General features: G+C 42.8%; 1 protein-coding gene across 2 annotated transcripts in view; it reads right to left on the reverse strand.

The window, feature by feature from the left end:
- Positions 1-690: 690 nt before the first annotated feature.
- The window catches only part of plekhh3 (pleckstrin homology, MyTH4 and FERM domain containing H3), a 30950-nt gene continuing 7273 nt past the window's right edge, over positions 691-24367 (reverse strand). Inside the window, exons 3-13 of one of the 2 annotated variants that reach the window (XM_034895272.1) lie at positions 18781-18875; positions 14997-15179; positions 13525-13682; positions 10849-10972; positions 8939-9236; positions 6403-6610; positions 6062-6189; positions 5333-5453; positions 4415-4903; positions 4077-4268; positions 691-2893 (exon numbers count right to left, since the gene is read on the reverse strand). In XM_034895272.1, coding sequence (XP_034751163.1) covers positions 2723-2893; positions 4077-4268; positions 4415-4903; positions 5333-5453; positions 6062-6189; positions 6403-6610; positions 8939-9236; positions 10849-10972; positions 13525-13682; positions 14997-15179; positions 18781-18875 — 2167 coding nt within the window. In that variant the 3' untranslated portion in view covers positions 691-2722. Of the gene's footprint in view, positions 2894-4076; positions 4269-4414; positions 4904-5332; positions 5454-6052; positions 6190-6402; positions 6611-8938; positions 9237-10848; positions 10973-13524; positions 13683-14996; positions 15180-18780; positions 18876-24367 lie in introns of both variants that reach the window. The other variant, XM_034895271.1, reaches the window with a different exon arrangement.

Raw genomic sequence — 24367 nt, forward strand, 5'->3', positions numbered from 1 at the left:
CACACTTGTTAGAGGTGGGGAAAAAAATTGATACAGCATACCATTGCGATATTTTCCGTGGCAATACTGTATTGATACACAGACGCTAAGTATCGTTCTTTTATGTGTTGGTTAGTTTTTCTGCTTGACAATCCCATTTTTGCAGCAATACAATTGAAGTGAGATGAACACTTCATTTTTTTAGATACAACAGATGTTGAAAAAGTTTCCTTTTGGGGACATAATTTGAAGTTTGGAAAAAGGTAAATTGCAATATGGCAGAATACTGCAATATGTTTAAAAACAATTGTACTGCACATACATATTGTGATAATATCGCACTGTGAGGCATCTGGTGATTTCCACCCTTAACACTTTCTTTACTTCCCATACAAAATAATACCCCCCCTCCACCTTCACCCTGAGCTGCAGTGTATTGGTGACCATTCATCTAACTCAGTTAAGGTTCATTACCACAGGGGAACGTAAAGGCACTTAGCAACGCTTGCTCAACCAGCTATTGTTTTTACCCAGAAAAAGCTTCGGGGGAGGCAGCCCTCGGCTCTGCCCCTGGCGCCAAACTTCAACCTTTTATAAAATGTCTGGTTGAAAACAATAGTCTTACACTGCTTCGCTAGTCAAGGTTTAAGAAAGCACATTTTCGGGAAATGGAATGAGGGCTGAGGCTGAACAACACTACTAAACAGTAAATATGGTAAAATGGTGCCGTTTTATTAATTACATACAGTATTTAGTTTTTTTATTGCACTTCCAGGTTAGTTCATAACAAACAATAGTGCAATTAACTATACACACGTTACATAAAAAGGTACCATGCAGCATACAAAAAAGCTTAAAACAAAGCATCAACATCCGCATTTTGATTTATTTATTTCCATACTTGTAGCTTGGAGCTGCCTGCAGCTGCAGTAGAAAAAGCAAAAGCCCTGATTGTAAGCAGGAAACGGGGCTGACTGTGCAATGACTCGTCAAGGCCTTTCATGGTGAGAAGACATACGTCTTGAGGCTGGTTATTGCATGGGCTTGTGTAAAAGTCAGTACTCTAAAATTATATGTACAAAGTTTATCTATGGTCTGAGATTTCTAAAAAGGTCATCTACATTAAAATATGGTGTACAATGTATACAACAGAATGCTTTTATATTTGACATTCAAGTTTAAAGAAAAATGAATAAATGTGAAAACGCTCAAATACAAATTGGGGTATCTGTCTGTTTTGGGATCATTTCTTGTTATAAAAGCTTATTAAAAAAAAAAAACATCTTTGGTCCATGCTCAAACCCATGACTTGGCGAAACTTTGGCTTCACAAGAACACTCAAACAGTGAACACAAAGACGGAGCTACACAGGATTTACACATCTGAACTGTAAGAGGATCAAGGGGAACGCAGGGTTAACGTTGTATCAGAAAACCAATCTGGGTCTGCATTTAAAACAAAGCACAGAGAAAATAGCAAAGTTTGCATAAATAATATTACAAAAGCATCCATGGCCTGATTAAAAAAAGTGTTGGTTTAAATAGCAGGGGAACTGCAAGGTAAATACGGTGACACTTCTTCTTTTATGATCCAGATCTCTGACTAGGGGTTTTTATGTGTACTCGTAAATTTAATTTCTTCCATTATATACAGTATACATTGTGAAAATAACAATAATAAACAGAGAAGCACCTGTTATTTCAGCAGAGTAGAGCTGCATTAGGATAGAACCAAGTTTCGTGTCGAGGAATACAGCCAAGACAAGCAGCACAACGAAAGACACGAGAGCGAATTTGATGACAATGAAGAAACGGCGAAATCTGTTTCGTTTCTGTGACAGACTCAAATCCTGAATGTAATCCAGGAAATTGTTTTCTCTCACACACACACACACACACACGCACAATCCCATAGGTAAGAGTCAATGGCAATTGCAGCCAAAGTGACTTAGCTACAGAGTTCAACATCTGTTTCCAGTTACAAGTTCACATGGTTCCCTGCATCAACAGTTCCAGGTAATGCAAACCCGGCAGGGAACTTATGAAAACGGACCGTCTCTGATGAATATGTCAGCATAAGGGCACGTGAGAGAGAGTGTGCATGTGTGTGTGAATGAGAGAACCACAGATGGGAGGCTGTGTGTCATTGAATGTTCTCACCACTATTCCAGCAGTGCATGAGGGACGACTGCCTTCTAGGAAAGGTAAAACAAATACGGCACACTTTGAGAGAGAAAAAGAGAGAAAGGAGAGAGTAGTGTTTTCATTCTAAGCCATTTCTTCATGAGGGGAGTACAACTTCTTATTGTTGCCACAAGTCCTAACTCTCCTTGATGTAGCAAGGCTCATGCCACTGTCTCACATTGTCTAAGGGGGGTGGAGGTGGGGTGGGAGTGTTGCCATGTAGGGTAACAGAGTTGATTGCGTGACAGGATGGGGTGGAGTGTGTGTGACAGCTCATCAGCAACCGCATTGGTTTCTGGCCTCACTTGCAAAACAGAACCCCCTTGCCTTCCCGTCTCCTCCCGCACCCTCCCTCCTTCATTGGCCAGCTCCCTTAGCTGGAAAGCTCTGCAAGGGTTTATTTACACGGATGGGGAGCGAAAACAGCCCTCTCTTTGTTTTGGCTGCCGTGCCGTTCCCAGTGGAGGAGGTGTGGTGTCCTGAGGACTAAGGCTTGGCCTCATAGGGGCCACGTGGATTAGGACGGTGGGGGTTTGGGGGTGTCCAGGTATGGATCCCTCTCAAACTGGGTGCGAGGGCAGCTCCAGGAGGGTGGGTGTTTGTGTCAAGGCCAGGTGATGGAATCCCACCTCTGTGCTTTCTGTGATGGTGATGTCTGCATCATGCCCTTTCCCTTGCTGGCGATGGATGGCACTGAAATACGCATTCATCAGCTGCATGATCTCAGTCAGCTGTGACAGACAGAGAGAGAGAGAGAGAGAGAGAGAGAGAGAGAGAGAGAGAGAGAGAGAGAGAGAGAGAGAGAGAGAGAGAGAGAGAGAGAGAGAGAGAGAGAGAGAGAGAGAGAGAGGTCAGATTGGTGGCAGTCTCAGTGTCTGTCTGGCACTGTCACAGGAGGGTGGAGACCGATGATGTCATACAGCTATGAAAAAAACTGGATCCTCCAGAAGCCGAGGATGATCATTGGCAGATTCTGGAGGAAACACACACTCCGTGATCAGAAAAAAAGATGCCTTACGTGTGTGGATATTTCATCACTTTAACATATTTTGTTCAGCAGCTGCTCGGAAAAAAAAGGGCATTGCGGAGGAGTTCATCCGTCTCTCCGTTACCCTGACCTTGGTGTACATGACCGCCAAACCACTATAAGCCACCATAACCATTACTTTAGTGTTGCTAATGCTGTGTGAGAAACAGTTTGAGTTTTTACCTACACCTACTTTTTAACTTTAACTGTAGCTCTTGAATAAGTTGCTAATCTTGCCCTCACCATTAACCATAATCACCCCCTGTAAATTTGTTCTCTATTGTTTCCTGCCCAGAAGCTCAAAACACTGCACATTCATGTCAAAGCAATATGAGGTCCTAAGTTCATAAAAGTAGGAGCCTTACTGGGTTTTGCTTCAATTTGATGTGCGCCCAATAAATAAATAAAAGCCACTTTTGTGCCCTATGAGAGATCAGAGAGGGATTTTTTGTTCCGTGTGGGAAGATGGAAGCAAATCTGCTCTGTGAAAGGCAAGATTTGTTCTCTACTGAAAAAAATCTGTGTTTGGAAGAACATCCATATTTCTGAGAAATGTTGCCTAATAATTTAATCTAACCGCTGCAATAAAACTCACCCCCCCATCCCCAGTTGCCATTTAATGCCAAGAAGTTGGTTAGCATCGGTTGTAGGGCAGGGGCAGGTTGTGTGCTCTCTATTTAGACCAAACAAATGAGTGTTTTAAAATTGGGTCAGAGAGCTGGAGGCAGGGGGCTATCATGAGCAGACAGCACAGCCGGTAGACAAACTGAATCCTGATTACAGTGGAGATATATAGTAAACATATAGAAACAGCTCCGGTAATAGGAGATTTTGCTTAATTTAAGTCTCAGCCTGTACATTCTAAACTGGGGCATGAGCCACTGTACCTTGGTGGTTTCAAACAGCAGATCCCGATCCCCAGCTGTGATCTTGAAGGTGTTGCTATCGGATACGCCATAAGAACAGATCTGGCCATAAGGGAAGGACTCAAGGGCCTCTGCCTCACCCTGCCGATACAGAGACACGGATGTAGCAGCTACACCCAGCCACAATTTCTGGGAAAAACTCCCTGTCGAACTCTGGAGGCAGGAAGAGGTAAGGATATGTCAGACATGCTCAAAGTTATCATTTACTATACCTCAAGAGTTAAAGTGACTCTTTAACACTGAAGGAAAAAAATCTTTTTGTCCAACAATAAAACTAAAGGTGACCTCACAATACTCACAATATAAAAGTCCACTTCATAAAGAGTGCATCCAAAGCCTGACCACTGGCGTGCAATTGTGAGGTAGGCCGCCATACTGTCCCTGCGGCTGTAGCCGCTTAGACCTTTCCACTGCTCCAAGATGGATACCATGACAGTTGCTCCCTCCTCCTTCAGCCGACTCCGCAGACGCATGTCCTGCTCCACCTTTTGCTTGTGCGCTGCTGTAGCTGTGTGGCTCCACAGCGCCCCAGCCAGGAGGCCCGTGTGGAAGCGCTGTGTCGTGGGGCAGCCTTGGGCAGCCACCTGACAAGGAGGCAGGGTTTGGGGTGCAGAGAGGGACATGAGGACTCGAGATTCTAGAACATGCCCCGGGAAAAGCTCCTCCAGAGGAGGGCAGGGGGCATGTGTGCTGAAGTCACCCATCAGACACTGAAGCCTCAGGGAAGCTAAGACATGCAGGTCCTCTTCACAGACCGGCAGCTGGCCACGCACCACCATCTCATGGCACTGCAGTGCAAAGGCCAAACCCAGGACAATCAACAAGAGACAGAACGGGACAGAAAGAAGGCACAATTTGTCAGTAACAGCCTCAGTCCTGCCATCAATCCTTTCTCCCCCACCCTATTTTATTATGTCCCATAACTCTTTTATGAGAATCCTCAGAAAAAGTGTTCTAATGAAGCCAGTGCAGGCTGCCTTTTCCCCCTGTGCACTACAGCCAGTGGTCTTAGTCATGTTTTTTATGCACTGTGCTTTATTGCATCACAGCCCATGAGACATTAATGATTGTTCAGTAAAAACAATGAAATACAAGGAATGAATCACTGCAGAACAATAAATTATATCTCATTATCAGCACTGAAATGGCCACCCATAACAAAGTCACTCTCAAAGGAAGGACTTTGCCCTTTGAGGAGTTGTGTTCTGCTCCATTACCTGCTCAAAGAGGAAGAGATATTCAATGCTGTCGACTGATATGCTGTCAGGATCCAACAGGCAGTAGAGCTTGAAACACAGTTTCCATTGGGATTCAGACTCTGACTCTTTGGTGGAGAGGCTGCATATAAGAGAGACAGAAATGGTTAGAAAGGGAACATACAAATGGTATACCAAGAATTGTAAGCCTTGATGTTAATATGTTACAGGATATTGCCTCCTCAATGTTAATATTAATGTTTAGTAACTTAACGGTTCGCTGAGTTTCATGTTTACTCTGTCATTATGCACACTGAGGACACAGAAGTCCACACAGGTCCCTTTTATTCCAGCTGGATGCTTTATCGTTTCATTCGAGACTTTGCCTTGTACAACCAAATGACATCAGCTTCACCTTGGCTATCCAGTGACTGGCTGGCTTTGCTGACAGAAATAGTGACACAAGTCCAGTTTCCCAGCATGGTGTCATGTTTGACCAACAAGACCAGACAAGGTCACCAGTTATCAAGGATACTGGATAACGTTCAGCATGAGAGTTGGGCTAGGGAAGATAAATATACAACCAACAGCTCTTGTCGCATTCATCTAACAAGTGAGAAATAGCTCAAATTCCTGCCAGACTTAGACAGGGTGTTTTGATAGCATGTATGTCTGCTTGGTTTTATTGCCCCACAAACTTGTCTGTCTGTTCGGTTTTATAAGGTGAAAATTGACATTTACTTTTCAAACCTGGTCAGGATGTCAGCAATCAGAGAGCTGCCTGCGACTGGCTGCTCCCACAGTGCATTCTGCTCGTACAGTGCAAATGTGTTTTTGCTCTCTTGCAGGCCGAGCTTCTCCTGCATCCTTCGAACCACCTGGTGAGGGGCAAGGGGAAGTAAGTACAAAAGACAAATTGACACACAAATCGTCTGTCACAAAAAGAGGCAGGAATGCAATTTATAGGGTCATTATGGTTTAGTAATGTCACTAGACTGATTAGGCTAGGATGTTTTAAACAAGAACGTGAGAAGCTGAAAGATTGAGAAAAGTTGTGTTATGATGTAGAATACAGATACATGCTCCCAAACCTCATTGGCAGTTGTGTGTGAGCTGATGTAAAGCTGGCAGGATAGAGGGCCAGGATAGTGCACAGTGCAGAGCATCTCCTGTCGGCTCATCAGCATCTGGATCTCTTCCCAGGATGGCACACACTCCCGACACTTGGTCTTCTCCAGAGCCTCACTAATGAATGACGCATAGTTATCCATCTCAGATTCAGGACTCTGGCTCTGGATCCTGCAAGAGAGAGGGAGAGTGAGACGGGTGGATACGTAAGGTGCGTGTGTGTTATTGTGTGTGTGTTTTCAAAGGCATTTCGATTTATTCACTACTTAAAAAGGGAGAACTTGTTAATGCTTGTGATGTCAACAGTGATTTAAAGGCTGTAAAGTGTTGTGCTTTGATTACAGACTTGCGTCATCCTTTTGATTCAACAGAGTTCTTTATTTTCTTTGGGCTAGCAATGCTCGAAAGTCAATGAGGCGAGGAATGACAAATGTTCTCACTTTAGCTCTTAGGGACTTAAAAGGTTCAACAATCCTTCAAAGAAAAAGGAAAATGGCAAAGAAAACATGTTTGACTTTGGGGAGCACACGAATATGGAAAAGGTGTTTCCGCTCCTGTGAACCAAAGTGACCTGTCACTTCCTCCCAGTGGACTGTTCAGGAGAGGTAGGTGAGTGTGTGTGCTGTTGTTTAAAAAAAAGAGGGGACACAAAGGCAGTGGACAGCACACTCCAACTGGAGCCTGAAGTCTCACACACTTTGCGGAGGGTGAAAGGTGTGAAATTCAACCTGACGGAGTAATGAGCTCAGCCTTGTGTAAACAAAGGAAAAATAGGAAGGAAACAATTATATTACAATATTCGTCCCAAAATACACAAAACGGACGCCAGAGAGAGAGAGAGGAGCACGAGGGCCTCAAACATTCTGCCATACAGAGAGAGGCCCTCTCATTCCCGCCAATGTCTCGCTCTTTCATAACGATATGGCCACAGGGTGGGATTTGTCATGCTGAAACATAATTAGGAATGTTCCACTGAGGCTGTGTGATCCTTCCTATACTCTCCTGTCTTCACCCCTTTCTGCTCTTTCCTCCTTTCTTACCCTTCTTCTCCTCTGCTTTCTTTCTTCTGGCCTGTTCTCTCTGACAGCAGACATTCCCTGGGGGGTTTCTTAGGGCACTGGGGGAGTGGAGGAGGGTTTCTGGGCCCACTTCCCAGCTCTAGTCTTAGCTCTGCCCGGCTGCAGCCTCAGCACAGATCCACAGAGTGAGAGAGTGCGTGAGAGCGATGGCTCTACAGTACGTATCAAAACACACAGCCAGCGAGTTCCACAGGGTTATTATGAATCGCCATTGCATGCAACTGTTCCATTAGCTAGAGGGTGGTTCCCAGTACAGACATATAGATAGAAAACTATAGTGGTTTGATGGTATGGCGTTAGACAGAAAATCTAGAGCAAGAGATTAGCACTGCTAATAACTTAGATTAGCATACTCGACAGATGGGCTAATTCAGACCTGTAAATCCAGCACCTAAACACTGGATCTGTCTGGGGAACATGCTAACAATGTGAAGGCGTATCACGCTACCATATCTAAACTGGTAGTTTGCGGGGCTGGCGCCTGCTTTTTGTCCACTGTCTAGACCCCATGTTTTCCCTGCTACTACACATTTCTGGTTAACCTTCATCTCCCAGCATTTAACCTGTTCTCCCTCTTAACCAACTCCTGGTCTGATGTACTATTCTTATGGGAGTGAGAATCCATCATGTTGCTACAACTTAAACAAAACATAAAAAACATTTTCATGAGTATAAAATAAACACTACAATATTACAGTTGTGGTTTCCATTAATTTAAACTGTCAACCAAATGATTTGCTGTGCGGTTTCCCACCTGTCTTCCACAAATCATAATTCCCATTGCGACAAATTAGAGCCAGCAAAAACAGGAACATTTTCCATTTGGAATTACAAGTAGGAGATGGTGTGAACAGCTTTATCCAGTCAGCAGAATTTGTCATGAATAAATCCCACCTGAATGTGGCATAAGTGGCATATTCATAATTTTCCAAACAATAATGCAATATTTTACATAGCATTAACGAGAAGATTCACGCTCTCAAGCAGTATATTCAGCTGAGGTAAATTAAACAAACTATTTATATAACATACTGCAACACCTACATCACTTCACTTCTCAGTACATTTATAATGTGTGGCCAGTATTTGATTTTAATACTATGTACATTATGTGTTATAATATTATATGTAGGAGGTATCGTTTACTGTTGGCAAACACATTGTTGAAAGTTAAACTTTTGTTATTGGCTGGGGGTCTGCTCTTTGCTAACACCCATAAACGTCCTCCACACAGAAAATAACAAGAAAATACAGGCAGAGGGCAGATACAGATACCGCCAAACACTTCCAGTGGGTCATAAGGGATGATTGGAGAGAGATTAATATACACATTGTTTTTTAGTAAAATACTGCATATTATATCTTTAAAGTCAACTGTATCAGCACTTCAACATTCGAGTATCCTTTTTATGTGTCTTACCTCTTCAGGTGGAACCGCAGGTACTTGAGCACGGTGGGCCCAGGCAGGAAGGTGCAGCTCATGCAAGTGAGAAGCTGCCAGTAGCGGAGGTGTGCGGCAGTGTACGGGGCAGGCGTGTAGCTGGTCTGCTTCACTAGCTGGCAGTAGACCTCATCGCGAAGGGGCCGCAGGTCGAGGCAGGTCTGCAGCACGCCCTGGATGATGGGAACCGGCTCCCATGCCGACTCTAGCTGCTGCAGGCAATTGAAGAGCTTCACGGCCTCCTCACGCACTGAGCCATAGCCTTTTCCGCTATGGTCTGGAGAAAGGAAGAGGAATTTTTCATTCCTTAGGATATCTGTATGATGCAAACATTTTGTTGTGTAAACATCATTGAGTTGCAGCTAAAGCCCAACCGACATATCGGTGGGCCAAAATTAGGCATTTCCCGAACTACAGGTATCAGCATTTATCATGGCTGCAATTTTTTTTTTTTTCATCAGAATCATTTATAATGACAAATAAATGATTCTGATAAATGAATATTTAAAAAATAAAAACGGACGGTGAACCATGTTATGGCCTTGACCACCTGCCACTTTGCTTGTTTGAAAACCATGATGTCTCTTTTTTTCTCATTGGCCCTTTATGACCTCATATGGGGCAAGATTCCAGATCAGCCCATCTGAGCTTTCATTTTCTCAAAGGCAGAGCAGGATACTTAGGGCTCGGTTTACACCTATCACCATTTCTAGGCACTGGTGGATGAAAGAAAGTCTCAGGGAACACATATTTATTAAAAAAAAAAACGTATAAAGTGACATTTTCATGCCCTGGGAAGTTTGTATTTTTAAACATTTTATTTATCAGAACTTCAATATATTTTGATGTTCTTCTGTTCTCTTGTGACAATAAAACAAATTATTATCATAATATTTTAGTGAGATCTCATAAATAACTACAAATGACTAATGTTAGGGAAATCTGATTATGTTTTGTTAAGTGTTTCTGGATTTGTTTTTTATATACACATATAAATATAGATATATCGGCCAATATATTGGAATATCTAGTTGCAACATACGTGTAAGTTATAATATAATAATATATTACCATACACTTGTATTAGTGTAATGAAACAAGCCAATAAAGGTCCAGCATTGCATTGTGCTAAATTCTGCCTCTCGGCAATTCAAACAGAATGGAGATTGCACTTATTTCCAATTAGCAATTAAGACTTTAAATGGAAAGTTGCTAAAAATGTTTGCTACACGTTCTGTGATGTTCATGTTCATCTTGCTACACTCTGTGGTGCCCAGCTACGTCCTGCTGTGCCTTGTAATGCCCACAGTGCCCTGCTATGCCATGAACTACTACAAAGAACTGCTACAAACTACTATTTTTTCTACTGTTTGTTATTTCCACTCTTCATTCTAAACCCCAACCGGCCAGTCAGACACCGCCTACCAAGAGCCTGGGTCTGTCCGAGGTTTCTGCCTAAAAGGAAGTTTTTCCTTGCCACTGTCGCACTGTTGCTTGCTCTGGAGGAAACTACTAGAACTGTTGGGTCCTTGTAAATTCTGGAGTGTGGTCTAGACCTACTCTGTCTGTAAAGTGTCTCGAGATAACTCTTGTTATGAATTGATACTATAAATAAAATTGAATTGAATAAAATTGAATTGAATTAACTGGATAGACATTCAGACTTGAGTGGAAAGTTTCTGTTAGATGGCATAAATAACTGTTAATATAATCAAAATTATAGCAGCTTTAAGAAAGACTCAGCCATCAGCACTGAGATCTGAACTTGTATTATGATTTACTTTCAAATGATTATTGAATATTATAAAAAAAATTAGGTTTACCATTATTAGCATTTTCACCTGCAACTTCAGACATTTTTGCTATGATAATGTATGACATGTACTTACATGTGTGCTCCAGGCTGCCATATGGGAAGGGCAGTAGAGGGGCATACAGGGGACCCTGGGTGTACTTCAGGATGGGATTGTGCTGGTACATGTGCTCCACTGCCTCAGGGTTGAACTTATTCTCCTAAAGCAGAAGTGGAAAAAAATGTGACCATAACATTGATAGATACAGTAAAAAACAAACATTCATATACCTTCAACATGCCTGTAGCCAACCTGGAAGCAAGTTGGTGAGTGTGTGATTGAGTATATTTTGGTCGGTCAGGGGTGACTGGGGTCAATTTGACCAAGTTCACAATTCAGCTCTGGCAACTTTCAAATCAGCAGGAAGGTCAAGTGATGACCCAGCAAACCACACTAGCATGACTGACACGTTACATTTTATCTGCTGGTGTCAATGAGTTTAGTGTGCGTGTGTCTTTGCTGCTTGTGTGGATAGATGCCTTTTAGCGGTACGGATGGCTTTCATGCTACTGCCCTCTAGCACCTGTTGCTCATTAGTAACATTGCCACTGCTCTGGCTCTCTCCTACCTCTGCAACCCCCTCAAACCAGCCATCCTGACTCTCTGGCTACAAGACAAAACTGCTTCCCCTCCTCCTTAGTGGGGCAAAGTTGACACATTCTTCTAAAGTGTTTGGTGCACACAGGCTTGTCTGTTTGCAATGTGGAATGAGATGCTGCTCTGTGAGTCAAGATACAACAGAGCATCCCAGATAAAATTCATACACGGCACATACATAATTAGGTCCACAGACTGTCGCTTATTCCCATTGGTCTTTCCCTGACACGCTTATTCTATTTCTTGCCAAAAGCTTTAAGGATTAATACCACTCACAATTCTGCACGTAGATATAAAGTTACAGCAGCTGGGTAACTTATCTTAATGCGAGCACAAACACTGGTAACGGGGAAACAGGTAGCCCGGCTGTATCCAAAGGTACCAAATTCTGCCTAATGGCACCTCCACAGCTCACCGATTAAAAACCGAAACATAAAATGACAATTAGCTGTTTTACAGGGGGCTATGTTTTACTGGCTGAGACCAGTAACATCCTGGAGTCTCTGCCAGTTGCTTGGATTAGTCCAATAATTAGTCTGGCACATAACCTCCAATGAAATTGTGAGTCCTTTATACACCTTTTTATGGATTAAAAAACACTACATGTTAAGTAGTGAGCTGCTGCTAGGCCAATTTAGTTAAATTTGGACAGAGCTAGCCAGGATAGTTGTTTCCATTCCTTATGCTATGCTAATTAGCCAGCTGTAGTTTCATACTTAGCACGCAGACATGTGCGTACAATCAACTTTCTCATTTAACTCTCAGCATGAAAGTGAATATGTTTTAAGTTTTCCTTTAAAGGATAATTCTCATTAATTACAACTTACTTGTTATCTCAGTTTTGCCCATCATTTCTATCAGTTATGAAAACATTGTGCTCATCAAAGTTATTGTTAAGATCTCGTGATATAAAAATTGCTGAAATTACAGCAAGGTTAGAGGTGCCAAGTCAGTTGATAAAACAGATTGTAAACACACCAGGAGTTTAGCTAAATTATCTAAACCACTTTATTTAGAGGTCCTAGTAGGTCAGAGTTGAGCCAGGAAGCCTGTGCCTTAACTGTGATGGGAAAAAAAACTGGTTAGTCTAAGTAATAAATTCACAGTTGGTTTCTCATTAAAATGTCATGTTTGGCAGATTTAATATTTAAAAGCAGTTCACCCATCTAATCTGTTCTTCTCTCAATGTTTCTCTCTTTGACACATGGCCTCTGGCTGTAGGTCCAAGGCTAACACTGCAATCCCTGCTCTCCCTTGTGTCTGTGGCTGGAACATGAATCTATGCTTTAAAGATAAGCAAGCAGTCCTTTTCACACAAAGCCTCCTCTGTTGATTCTCTCTTTGATTTTTGCAGCAGCAGAACTAATCTCACAGTTGAGAGGGACAATACCTCGCCTATTTGAGAAAGTGTGCCTGTGTGCAAAGGTGAGGGAGAAAGAAAGTAACACATATAGAGTGTTTTAGAGAAAGACTAAGGAGGGAAAAGCAAAACAATGAATGAGGATCACTTTAAAAGCCGGCCCCTTCTGCTCCTCCAAAAAATAATCTTGGCCCCTCTTGGCGAAGCTGACAGGGGCAGACACTTTCTTTAAGATTAGAGACATGACGGAGACAGGAGGCCGGGCAAAAGACTGCTTATCTGGCCCTGCTGCTTCACGCCGAGCCCTCCTTCACCTCCTTTGCCAAAACTGCCCCTCTTTTCGCCTTAGGGGTAGACTGATGCAAGACAAGTCATCTATCTGCTCAATGAGATTCCAGCTTGTTGTGTTCTGTAGCAACCCCTGGTCTAAAAATATGGCTGTGCATTATAATTGCGTTTCACTATCCTTCCACGTAAGAAGGTAAAGCAAGATCCTTAATAACCCACTAATCCAAATTTTCTGAGTGCACAATAACCGGAAATCTCTTGGTCTTGAAATGACCTTTCTGCTTCAGGTCTGTTATTATGTCCTGCCCCGATGTGGTGGAAGAAGATGAGCTCATTGAAAAGAGAGAAACACGCAGAGGAAACTTTGGACTCCAGAGCCCAATGAGATTGTGTGGTTTCCATGGTAAAAGAGCAGAGGGGAGCAACAGCAACGGTGTGTATGTTTGTGTGTGTGTTGCTTGGCCCACCTCAATGTCTCGAATCAGGAGCTGTGTTGGTGTTTCCACTGGTGCTTTAGTATCAATGATTTTCTGGATGGCACAAGCCCAGTGCACAGCCTCATTGAAGTGCTTGGTGTACAGCCTGTAGCAGTGCTTCCGTCCATATACGGTGATGCTCCAGTGGCCTGAAAGAAACACACAAAATAAATACATGTTTAATGACATTATGGCACTGAAATTCACTTTGTAAACCTATAACATGCGCAAAAAAAAAAATATTACAATCGAAGGAAAGGGAAAAAAACAAAAGGCAATAAGTAAATGGGGACAAGAACATTGAAAGGTTCTCTGCATGGGACACCTTGACTATCTGGCGTGACTCCCTCTCCCTGACTTCCTCTCTCGGTTTCATTGAGGATCAAAGGTCAGCCTGAGAGGAACCTCAGACCACACCAAAACCAAACAAGATCAGTTATTCAATGAGTTAGAATACAAGTGTTAAACACCTCAGTGAGTCTCTTTGGACAACCTGCAATAAAAGTGAAAAAAAGGTCTGCTTCCTCCTTGTGCAGAGGAAGTATTAGACATACCCCAGGCAGCCTGGCCTGATCTGCATCCCCACGGCTGTTATCTGCCTTTCCTGCTACGTGACTTGGCACCACATCCTTCTTTGTTAACGTTCTTGGTAATGTACAAACCCAAAATTAAGAGGTTTTACAACTGAGATTATGATATGGTGGTTTGCCATTGCCTACAGTGAACCTGTGTGGTGTCCTTATATTAACGCTGCTGTAAAGTGTCAGAGTTTGCCAAAGATGGAACCCATAAAGGGAACTAATATGTCATGCTGAAAACCAGAAAATACACAGAGGAACTAAATATATAATGCAACTTTCTCAGTGGCTTATGAGGAACATAAAGTTGTTCAGTAGTGAAACAGCCAATAGAGCTTGTGACAAAGCCACTATTGAAAGTACACTTCTGTCCAGACCAAGTTCCCTGGCATATTGAGTTAGTAAGAACTATGTTTGGGTTTATACAATGGTTTGGACATTTTAAGTGGTTTGCTGAAGTCACCAGGACATAATCCCCTCCATTGATGGACAGGCAGACAAACAAAGACAACGTGGATGACATCATCTTTGAGAACTACAGAGACTTAAAAAAGGACAAGTCATCCCCTGTGTCTCTTCCCACACAGCAAAGACTTTCCTCTTTTATGTCTTTGAATTCTTTCATTCCAGAAAGGGAAGGAAGATGCCCCTGTTAATCACTCAGATGTGAGGTTTCCAGACCAACGTTGAGCCACATTTTGGACCAAACAGAGCCGGGGCTTCCCAAACTTACTCAGAATTAGGGCACTTACGGGAAGGGAAAGAGGACCACAAGACGTCACTTTCATATTAAAAAAACACAGGTGTTATACTGGACTCTAAAGAGATTACGGGAATACATGAGCGTGGGTCAGCTATGTTTCAGCATGTCTGTGTGCCCCTCACCCGTTTCCTTGTATGTCTGCTTGTCTGGCCAGATGACAGAGCAGAGGTTGGTGAGGACCAGCGTGCCCAGTCTGCGGGCTCCTTTCTCTGGTCCAGTGTAGTAGTCGAGGGAATCCTGGCTCAGCATGAACCAATACCGACGCTGCTTGATCCAGTTTCCTCGCACCTCCCGCAACAGCCACCCTTTAAATAACATACACACACGTATCATATGACAAGTCAACTTAATACAGTGACTCTTACATGCCAGTAGAACGGCCATGATTATTTGATTAATCAATTAGTTGAATAACAGAAAATTAATTAGCAACTTTTTTGATAATGGATTTATGGTGTAATAATTTACAAAGCAAAAATGTCACACATTAGATGGTTCCAAATGTATCAAATTTGAGAGCTTGTTGCTTTTTCTTGTCCTATTTTATAGTACAGTATAGTCTAGTTGTAGACTGTTATTTGGATAAAACAAGACGTTTTTAGCTCTAGCTCTAGAGATTGGACAATTGTAATGGACATTTTTCACTGTTTTCTCTTCTCTGATAGACAAAACAATTGAGAAAATAACAACTTACTGGCAGCTCTACATGGCAGCAAACACTGGGGCCGGATATTGTCATTGGTTGATACTCATACCGAGACCCCGGTTTTGTTATTGATGACAAAACAATACTCTTTCCAAAGAGTTACTTTAAGTATACCCTAATTTTTATTAACATAATAAAGGCAACATTTTTTAATTGATAGCTTTTTTTAACCTGCTGAGTCTTGGGGTACATTTGCCAGCACCAAGTAAGTTGTCAATCATTAAAATGCTGTTTAATTTCGCTTAACCCATACTTTCTGGCACGCCTTTTACTATGCTATCAGACACACCACAGGACGAGCATTCCCCTTGAAAGGTCTGGGTGGTAGATGGGCAAGTCCTGGAGCTACTAAACCAGTGCTGCTGCACCATGTCTTCACTAAGAATAATCCCCAAGGCATGTTATTGTCCATAACGTGTGTTGCAGTCTGTATGAGACTTTCTTGTTGGGGTAAATACTAGGGGATAAAAATACAGCCACCTAATGGCATAGGCATTAAAGCCTGCATGCAACCAACATAATTGCCACTTTAGAGGTTGACAGAGTGAGAAAAGGAGAGAAAGAGAGAGTAAGGCAGCCTTGCCTTTAGCCAGCTCATAGGCATGCTCATTGGTCTTGCCAGGCTTGGCTCTACTATGCAAGACTGTTGTGTTCCCAAAGTCCTGAGGGTTTGGAAAGACTGCAACAGTCCGGATCCACTATTCCACGGCATTTAACTTCCCTCCCCCTCAGCTACAGTACGTGTGCAAATTGTTCCTAATAAATATTTAATCTCAGAGAAGATAAATAAACTAGCTTGGCAGAGTTTTGTCCAGATGCCGCCCAGAGAGAAACAGAAGGAGGAGGATTGAAGAGTCCTGGTAGGGGGTCATAGTTCATCCAGAGGGCTGATGAAGAGGCTGGCAGAGGGCCGTAGCAGGCCACCTGGACTGCTACTAGGTAGGGTGGGACCATCTGCGGGGGCCGGGCACTGCAGTATACTGGCAATATGCCACTTGTGGGGTGGCTGGGCATGTATGTATGGCTTGTACACGCATATTTGAGAGTTTTTCTTTATATATAAAAAAAAAAAAAAGAACAATCCTTTAGCTTCCTACCCTGTAAAATTGGCAATGACGCCACACCAGCATCACTGCTTCCTCTGTGGTTAGCAAGCTGTATGCCACCTGTCAAACAGTGCTCATTTTGCTTGCTTCTTTCTTCCCTCTGCTCTCACTTAATTCCTCTTTACTTTCATCTCCCCCAATTCTCTTCTATATCGGTTTTTGTCCTTGCCTAAAAGTGGTTTTCCCAGGCAGTGCAAAGCTTCCGCTGCCTCACTGCTAGTCCAAAATAAAAATAAATAGAGAGGAGGGGGGAAAAGGCTCAGCCTCTCAGGCTATGTTTCCTGTTTAAGAAAGCCTCTATATGATATAAGTGGAAAGTTTGAACCCACCATAAACTTACCCAATATAGCCTAAAGCAAAACCCTGGAGGCACTTAACACCACATCAGAGGGGTACAGCATCAAAACCCGATAAATAAAAACCATGAGGTAAGTCGGGCTGAGCTTGCTGACAGACTAGATGTGTGACTGGGGAGGCAGACAAGCAGATTGGGTGAGAGACATGGAGAGAAGTGCATGCCTGCTACCTTTCTGCCTCTGTCACAGACCTGGGACGTCCCACAGATGCTGCTCTTTTGAGAACTTTAAACAGTGTGAAAGGACAGAAAGAGGAGCACAGTCCCCTATACACCCCTCCCATGGTCTCCCATCTGGATACCATCTCTTAGGCCTGCTAATGTCTCCCCTGGGGATCACGGCTCGCCCTTAATTTGTTTCATTTGTGACTTCTGATCCCCAATGCCCTACCCCTTCAAAACACAGATTGTGCAGGCTCGCTCTGTATCTCTATTTCCATCTCTTTACTGCAAACCTCCCGTGATTGAGTACTGAATGTTTGTTCCATGCACTTTTAAATTAAGTGAGACACCTCGCTTAAAAGTTAAATTCTAACAATTTGTGTCATGCACAAAGCCAAGGAACAGTTCATTTGAACTGTAAATTAACAAGGGTATGTCAATAAACCTCTTAAAATCTCCATCTGTCACCACTCTATGGCTTTTACAATACACCCTTCAATCATCAGTCTATATCTGCAATTTGTATGGCCTATTTTAGATTCCCTGCCAAAAAAAGAAAACATACCGAACAAGGCCTTAATGGAGGAACTGTTGAAAACATATCATTGTGCAACACACACATAAATGAGAGGGATTATCTAACGCCCTGAAGTGTTGTGATGGTTGTTAAAGTGTGGTCGGTCAGAGGATGGGGGCGTGGTGCAAAAGCTAAAACCCCAAGCAACAGTGTAATCAATGGCCCAAGGAAAGTAGCTTTCCTCTGTTTCGGAGGTAAACCCTTCTCCTCTAACAGTGAGACAGGGACAGCCAGGGGACAACAGTAAGGGAGGGGCACTAGCCAAGGGTGCATAGTAACTGCTGTCATAATTAGGCAATCAGACTGCCGCCATTCCAAATAAGACGTAACTTATCCAAGTGCTGGCATTTTACTGCTGACTTTCAGTAGCAGGCCAAGAAGAAAAACGAAGAAAGAAATCAAACAGAAATATCCTATGAGATCATTCCTCAAAAGCATCAGACACCAAAGACGGCGCTCCTGATGCCAGTAGCTATCCTTACATGAGGACCCAGAGAGCGCGGGGGGGTGGGGGTGGGGGGGTAAGAGCAGCGGTGCCACATGTGGTCAGAGAGGTTTAGCTACAGGGCGACTGTGCAGCATGGAGCTGTGACAGTACTAGTAAAGAGATAATTAGGGTAATGAAAATATTTCTATATTTAATGAGATGAACAGCATCAACCTAGCCCTGGACCCCATCTATTAACTGAAATACAACGTAGCAGTATTAAATGTTAAGTCTGTAAAATGGCAAAAAAGAGTGAAAATGCCCATCACAATTTCTAAGAGCCTAAGGGGATGCCTTCGAATGGTTTGTGGTGTCTAACCAGTCTAAAAATAATCAAAACATTAACATAAAACAAAAAAAACAGCACAAAGCTGGAGCTGTTGAATGTTTAGCAACTAGATGACAATTATCACCATGTCATAGCAGGTTCATGCATTCAGGCAAGGAAGACCAGACTAATGGTGGTGTTATGTGCATTTGTTTGTGCGTCTTTGTAGAGCGAGTTAGACTCACCCTTGACCAGCACTTCAGGCTCTTCCTCCAGGCCCATCTTACTCTTCTCGATGACCAGGCTCTTCATTTCTTCATTTACCTCTGAGACAGTGTGCCTGTGTGGAGGAGCAGACCGAGAATGTAAATAACTGCTTCTCTCTCCCAACTCAAGTCTTGCCCGACTACTCCCTCCCATTGGATAGCTAATTGGCCCAGAGACACACAGTTGCCCCCCCCCCCCCCCATTTGACACTGTGCCAACTAGAAGCTTGTCTGATACTCTTAGGTGGGGGTCACATAGGGGGGACTGGAAGAAGTGCCACAAATATCCGTCCTCTTGCGTTCTCCCAGTTTCCCTCCCTAGCAGCACGCAAGCACACAAACACACACGCTGATACATGCCACGCCACTGTGGACAGCTCATCTCTCTTTTATCACTTTGGCTGCCGCACCGAGCGAGCCACTGAAAATAAACGTGACAGAGCGACGCCGGCCTGACTCCCAGCCAGCCAGCTCACGCCGGTCGGAGGAAGGCAGTAGGTTCATGAGGTCACAACCTTGGATAGTTAAAACCAAAAACATCATCAAAAACATCTGTATATCTGCTGAGCCGCTGTCCTTACTTTTCTCTTGAATGCCTTGCAAAACACATCGCCAATTACCTCTACATACAATGATGCTTCAACAATTTGGTCCAGCAATGTTGTGGACAAATTCACACTTTATCTCAGGCCACGGCCCATTTCCACTCTATTAGATTGTTTAGAGATTTAATCTCTCCTCATTTATTTATCTAATTACTCGTTTATTTTCTCTATTTCCTGGGTCTAACTAGCATGTGAAGTACAAACCCCTCCTTCCTTCTTGTTCTCCTCCTTCCGAGATCATTGCTCAGGAAATGAATGGAGCACTCCCTCCCAGGGATATTTGGCCTCCTATTACCTACTCCTTCGCCAGCCGATTTACATCTTTATTGATCGGATAATTTCTGAAGTTTCCTCTTCACGGAAGGCAGCAATAATCAATGAGTCCAAATATAGCCTTATCTGCTTTGACTCGGCTTACATAACTGCAGAAGCCATTTCCTTTATTTCTTTATGTGTGCGCTGACCTGATGCTGTCTATACCATGCTTTTTCATGTTGACCTCTGTGACATCATTCTCAGATAGGGCCTATTATGCATAAATTCATACAATTTCGGAAATGTACAGCATTTCAAGTTGTAGAGCCTAACCGACTGGCATCAGTCTCTAATTCAAGCAAATGGTAAGACACAGCGAAACTCTATTGTGGTACAATTTTTCTGTAAGTGAATGTAAACTGGTTCAGGGCAACACCAGCGAGCAGAAGTGAGAAGAGAGTCAAGAGGATCCTGTCACATTATACTCAGTCAGGCTGTATAACTAAGCCGGCTCGCCTGCTACTGCAGCAACCTTCGTGGACTTCTGAAAGTCACTGCCTTCACAGACTCCACTTCTAGGCAATGCAATAAACACAGAACATATCTTATTTGAGGCTGTTAATAACCCCTGCTACATAACGGAGACAGGCATGCAGACAGGCAGAGGTAGTCTATGTAGCCCAAAAGAGAGGATTTAGATCTATAGAAAAACTATGCCTCGACTGGAGAATATAGCTTGCTGTGCAAGTGTTTATGTTCCTTGGATAATCGCTATTGTCTGTGATAGGCTTACATCCAAAATGCCAAGAACAATAAATATAATCCTTACACTTAGTTTCTAAATCTCAATATCACAACTAACAATTCTGAAACAACTGGTATAACCTGATGCAGGATTTGAACCAGCAGTCTTATAGAAATTAAAGATGTGACTTTCAATTCTACAGTTTATTGAAGAAGTAATGTGGTACACACATGGTCATACATCTTGGAGGAATATTCTTGCAGTAAAAAATGAAACTTGGCTCTAATGTGTGCAGATTCTAAGAAGGGTAGGCATTTTGCCATTTACTGCCAGAACAGACAGAAATCTCTTCTTCTGCCGCGAACTGGTCTGCCCCCGTCTTTAACCTGAAATACTTTATAAGTCAATTTCAACCAGCTTATTGTTGATGTGGGGGCTTTGGATCTCCACAGCTGTCCAGCAGCCCTAAAACACCCCACCTCAACTCAACCCCCACCAGCCCCCCATGCTACCGCCCCCACATTCCCAAAAGCCCCAGCAAAGGCCGTGACGGTGGGGCCTTGAGCGGGCAACTTCCTGTGTAGTGCAGGAAACAATTTGACATGGGGATTAAACAGCACGGAGAATAGAGCGAATGCTCATCGGCAGACAGCATCTCTCTCTCTCTCTCTCTCTCGTCCTCAAGGACTAAACATCAGCTACTGCATAGGCATATCATCATTTGAATGTCACACTACTTAACTGTTAAAGCTTGAAATGTGTTGAACATTTTCTAAAAGCAAGGTCCTCTGATATTGTTTGAAATTTGGCTGATGATGAGAGGAGTTGTCCAATAGTCATCTAACCATCCCTAATTGTCACCACCACTAGTTCATGTGTTCCCTACTTTCTCAATTTCACACATACAATTTCACATCTCTTTTATACCTAAACAATATAAAGCTCAGATGGGAGAGGGAGTGACTACAAGCAACTATTTTGGATTTTGGATAGTTGGATAAAAGGAAGAGCGAAAACATGGCAAAAGAACAATTTAAAGAGGACACCTTAGGGTATCCAGCACAATCAATAAACACCAGGCCAACTGTTATATGCAGTAGCTTTAGGTATTACTGGAATCTTTCGTTCTAATCCAATTAATTTGAAAACACAACTTACATTTTTCTCTTTTGCAAAGCCCAATCGCTTGGGATTGTCAAGCATGATGCATGTTGACAACGTTTCATCCCAATAATAATTCCTTTCTAAATCTTCAATTTAACTTAATTTTACAAACTATTAAATGACATTAATCTGCAAAAATGGCAGGTGGGTGGAAGACATGTGGTCACCAAATTCCATGTACTTGCAAGAGTAATAAAGTGCACATTGTACCGCCCTGACAGGTGCGCCAAAACTAACAGCAGGAGAATTAGCATGATGTTAGTCAATTGCAGCTTGTACACGCCCACACAGTCCTGAGAAGAGCCACAATAGGTGGATAGCATCTGTGTGGCTGTGAGGTTAGGTTGTAAGCTTTTTACCAGCAGATTTTTGACGGTACAAAGTGCTTCTTCGTTCCATTACAATTCAATATTAGCATACTTCTAACTATTCAGTAGCTGCATGCTAAAGCCAGATAGCTGTAATCTTGGCTGACAATGCTGGTAATTTATCTCCAATTACAAAACACAAAGTATGAACCTGAAAATGCTATAGAATAGCTTTCCCTTAAAAATGAAAATGATTAGTTTAGATTAGTTAAGATTTTGATTAGCAGCAAATTTAAAAGTCTGTCAAGTCTGAATAACGGGAAGTTTTCCTGTTGTTCCCATTCAACCGCCATTGTGTTAATGTAACATTGTTTAAGCAAAAACATATGGACTGTTCCTACTGCACATTCTGAAATATGGTCATCACAACTGATGAGCATATTGTCTGCAGTCCTTTCATGGTGATACACTTAAATTCACCAAGTATGAGCAGGGCAATGAGTTTATTTGTCTGTCTGGTGGTGGCTGCTGGAGCGATGAGTAATTGATTTCAGTCCAGGGTCTAATCAAAACGCAGAGACGCTAATTAAAGTCAGAAAAGTGGTGTCCTTGCTCTCGGGCTTGAATGACCGCGGTGGAAACAGTGGAGACATGTCCCAGCATACAGAGCGGGTCCTTGTGACAACAAGAACATGCACAGTTGAAAAAATGACCCCTGTGTGGATGTGTCACAGAATCACTTGGAGAATTATAAGTGATGGATGAAATGTCTGAATGGGTCCAAAATGGCATTCAAACAAATGACCTCAAACCAGCTGCCTTTTTTCTGTGGTGTTTAGGCTCACATAAGCGTACGCCGTACACAAATAACAGCCATACATCAAGTTACACACTTTTACATCCACAAACAGCACCAGAAAAAACACTATCGGAGACGTCCTTCATTAAAATACAGTGGGTCATACCATAGCAGAAAATTATCAGTTTCTCTAAGTGGGAAATCCTTTCCTCTCTCAAGTCTCTATCCCCTCCCCCACATTGCCTGGGCTGTCTGCATGGGCCTCTGGCTGAAGCTGGGCTGGTGGGAAAATGGGAATGTGGTGATTAAGAATGGGCCTATATGACCTCCCAGCTAAAAATACGCTGTTTACTCAAGACCACTTCCAAAAAACTCTGGACTAGGCAGGGGGGAGAGGAAAAAAAGTCATGTTTTGAGAAAGGAGGAGGAAGGGTGTGTGTGTGTGTAGTGTGTGTGTGTGTGTGTGTGACAGGAAGTCTGAGTTTGTGACTGAAAATTGGAGTGTTGATCAGCAAAGGAGTGAGTGACGTCTTGGTTTGAATGAAGTTTCCCTGATGGTTGGACTTGATGTGAATTAAAAATTTCTATATTTGCTGATGTTGTAAACAGGACTAGTTTGGGATAGTTGGATGGTTGACAAACACTCAGACAGGCAATTACCAGGGGCCCACTTCTAAGCTTTTCACGCAAAACACCCACATGTTGCACACACACACACACACACACACACAAGTCTCTTTCAGCCATTGCAGCCAACACCAAAAAATGTCTGTCAAAAGCCTTCAAAGCAGAAGGGGGGCTAATGAGAAAGCAGACGGAACAAATGGTGAGACAGAGAGATGGAGAAGTCCTCAAGTGTTCCCTTTCTTCTGGTACAGTTTGTACTCTGTTCTCTGTCCCAGCTATGAGAAGGAATTTGAGAGTCAGAAAAGTGAGGATGAAAAAATAGTGATGATGTAAGACAGATTTGAGTGTGGGCACAGCAGGAGGGAGCAAGGTGCTTGGCACTTTGTGCTGACTGAGAGACAGACAGGGGAGACCCGCGCTGTCTGCCTGCAGAGATATGTCCATCACCCAATCCCTCAGTAAGCCGTCTGCAGCTGCGAGAGGTCAGTGCAAACACACAACAAATCTGTTACAGTTACAACACTCCTGACACAGGCAAAACTAATATTATCATTTGAAAACTTCCCAGCCTCTCTAGAAAAACATAGTACTGATAACGACTAAAGTTGACTGTACATGTGCCCTGCAGCTTTAGCCTCAAAATGAACACATAGAAATTATTCTATTTTACAAATTGAGAGTGACCATAAATGTGCATACAATGTTAGCATACTGTATACACAATACATTGGTAATAGTCCATTATAACCAGGTATTCTGGGAGAACACTTTATGCATTGTAAGGCAACCTTATGTTCTGAAATGCGTCTTAAAATTACTATTATGATTATTCCTGAAATGGCCTACACTCAGAAGTGTGTACCCACCACTCTGTTTTAACAGAGGCCGGCCTTCCTCCATTCCTAACCACATAAGGCCGGCACCATAATTAATTATCTGAGCTTTACCATACTGACCTCAGTCTAGTAGGAAAAACCTAAATCCCTCAAATTTATCACCATCATATCTGGACCATTATTTAAACTAATAGTTTAAATTAATGTATCTTTCTGGACAGTTCAAT

This window comes from Etheostoma cragini, chromosome 15 (assembly GCF_013103735.1).
Source record: "Etheostoma cragini isolate CJK2018 chromosome 15, CSU_Ecrag_1.0, whole genome shotgun sequence".
Lineage (NCBI taxonomy): Eukaryota > Metazoa > Chordata > Actinopteri > Perciformes > Percidae > Etheostoma > Etheostoma cragini.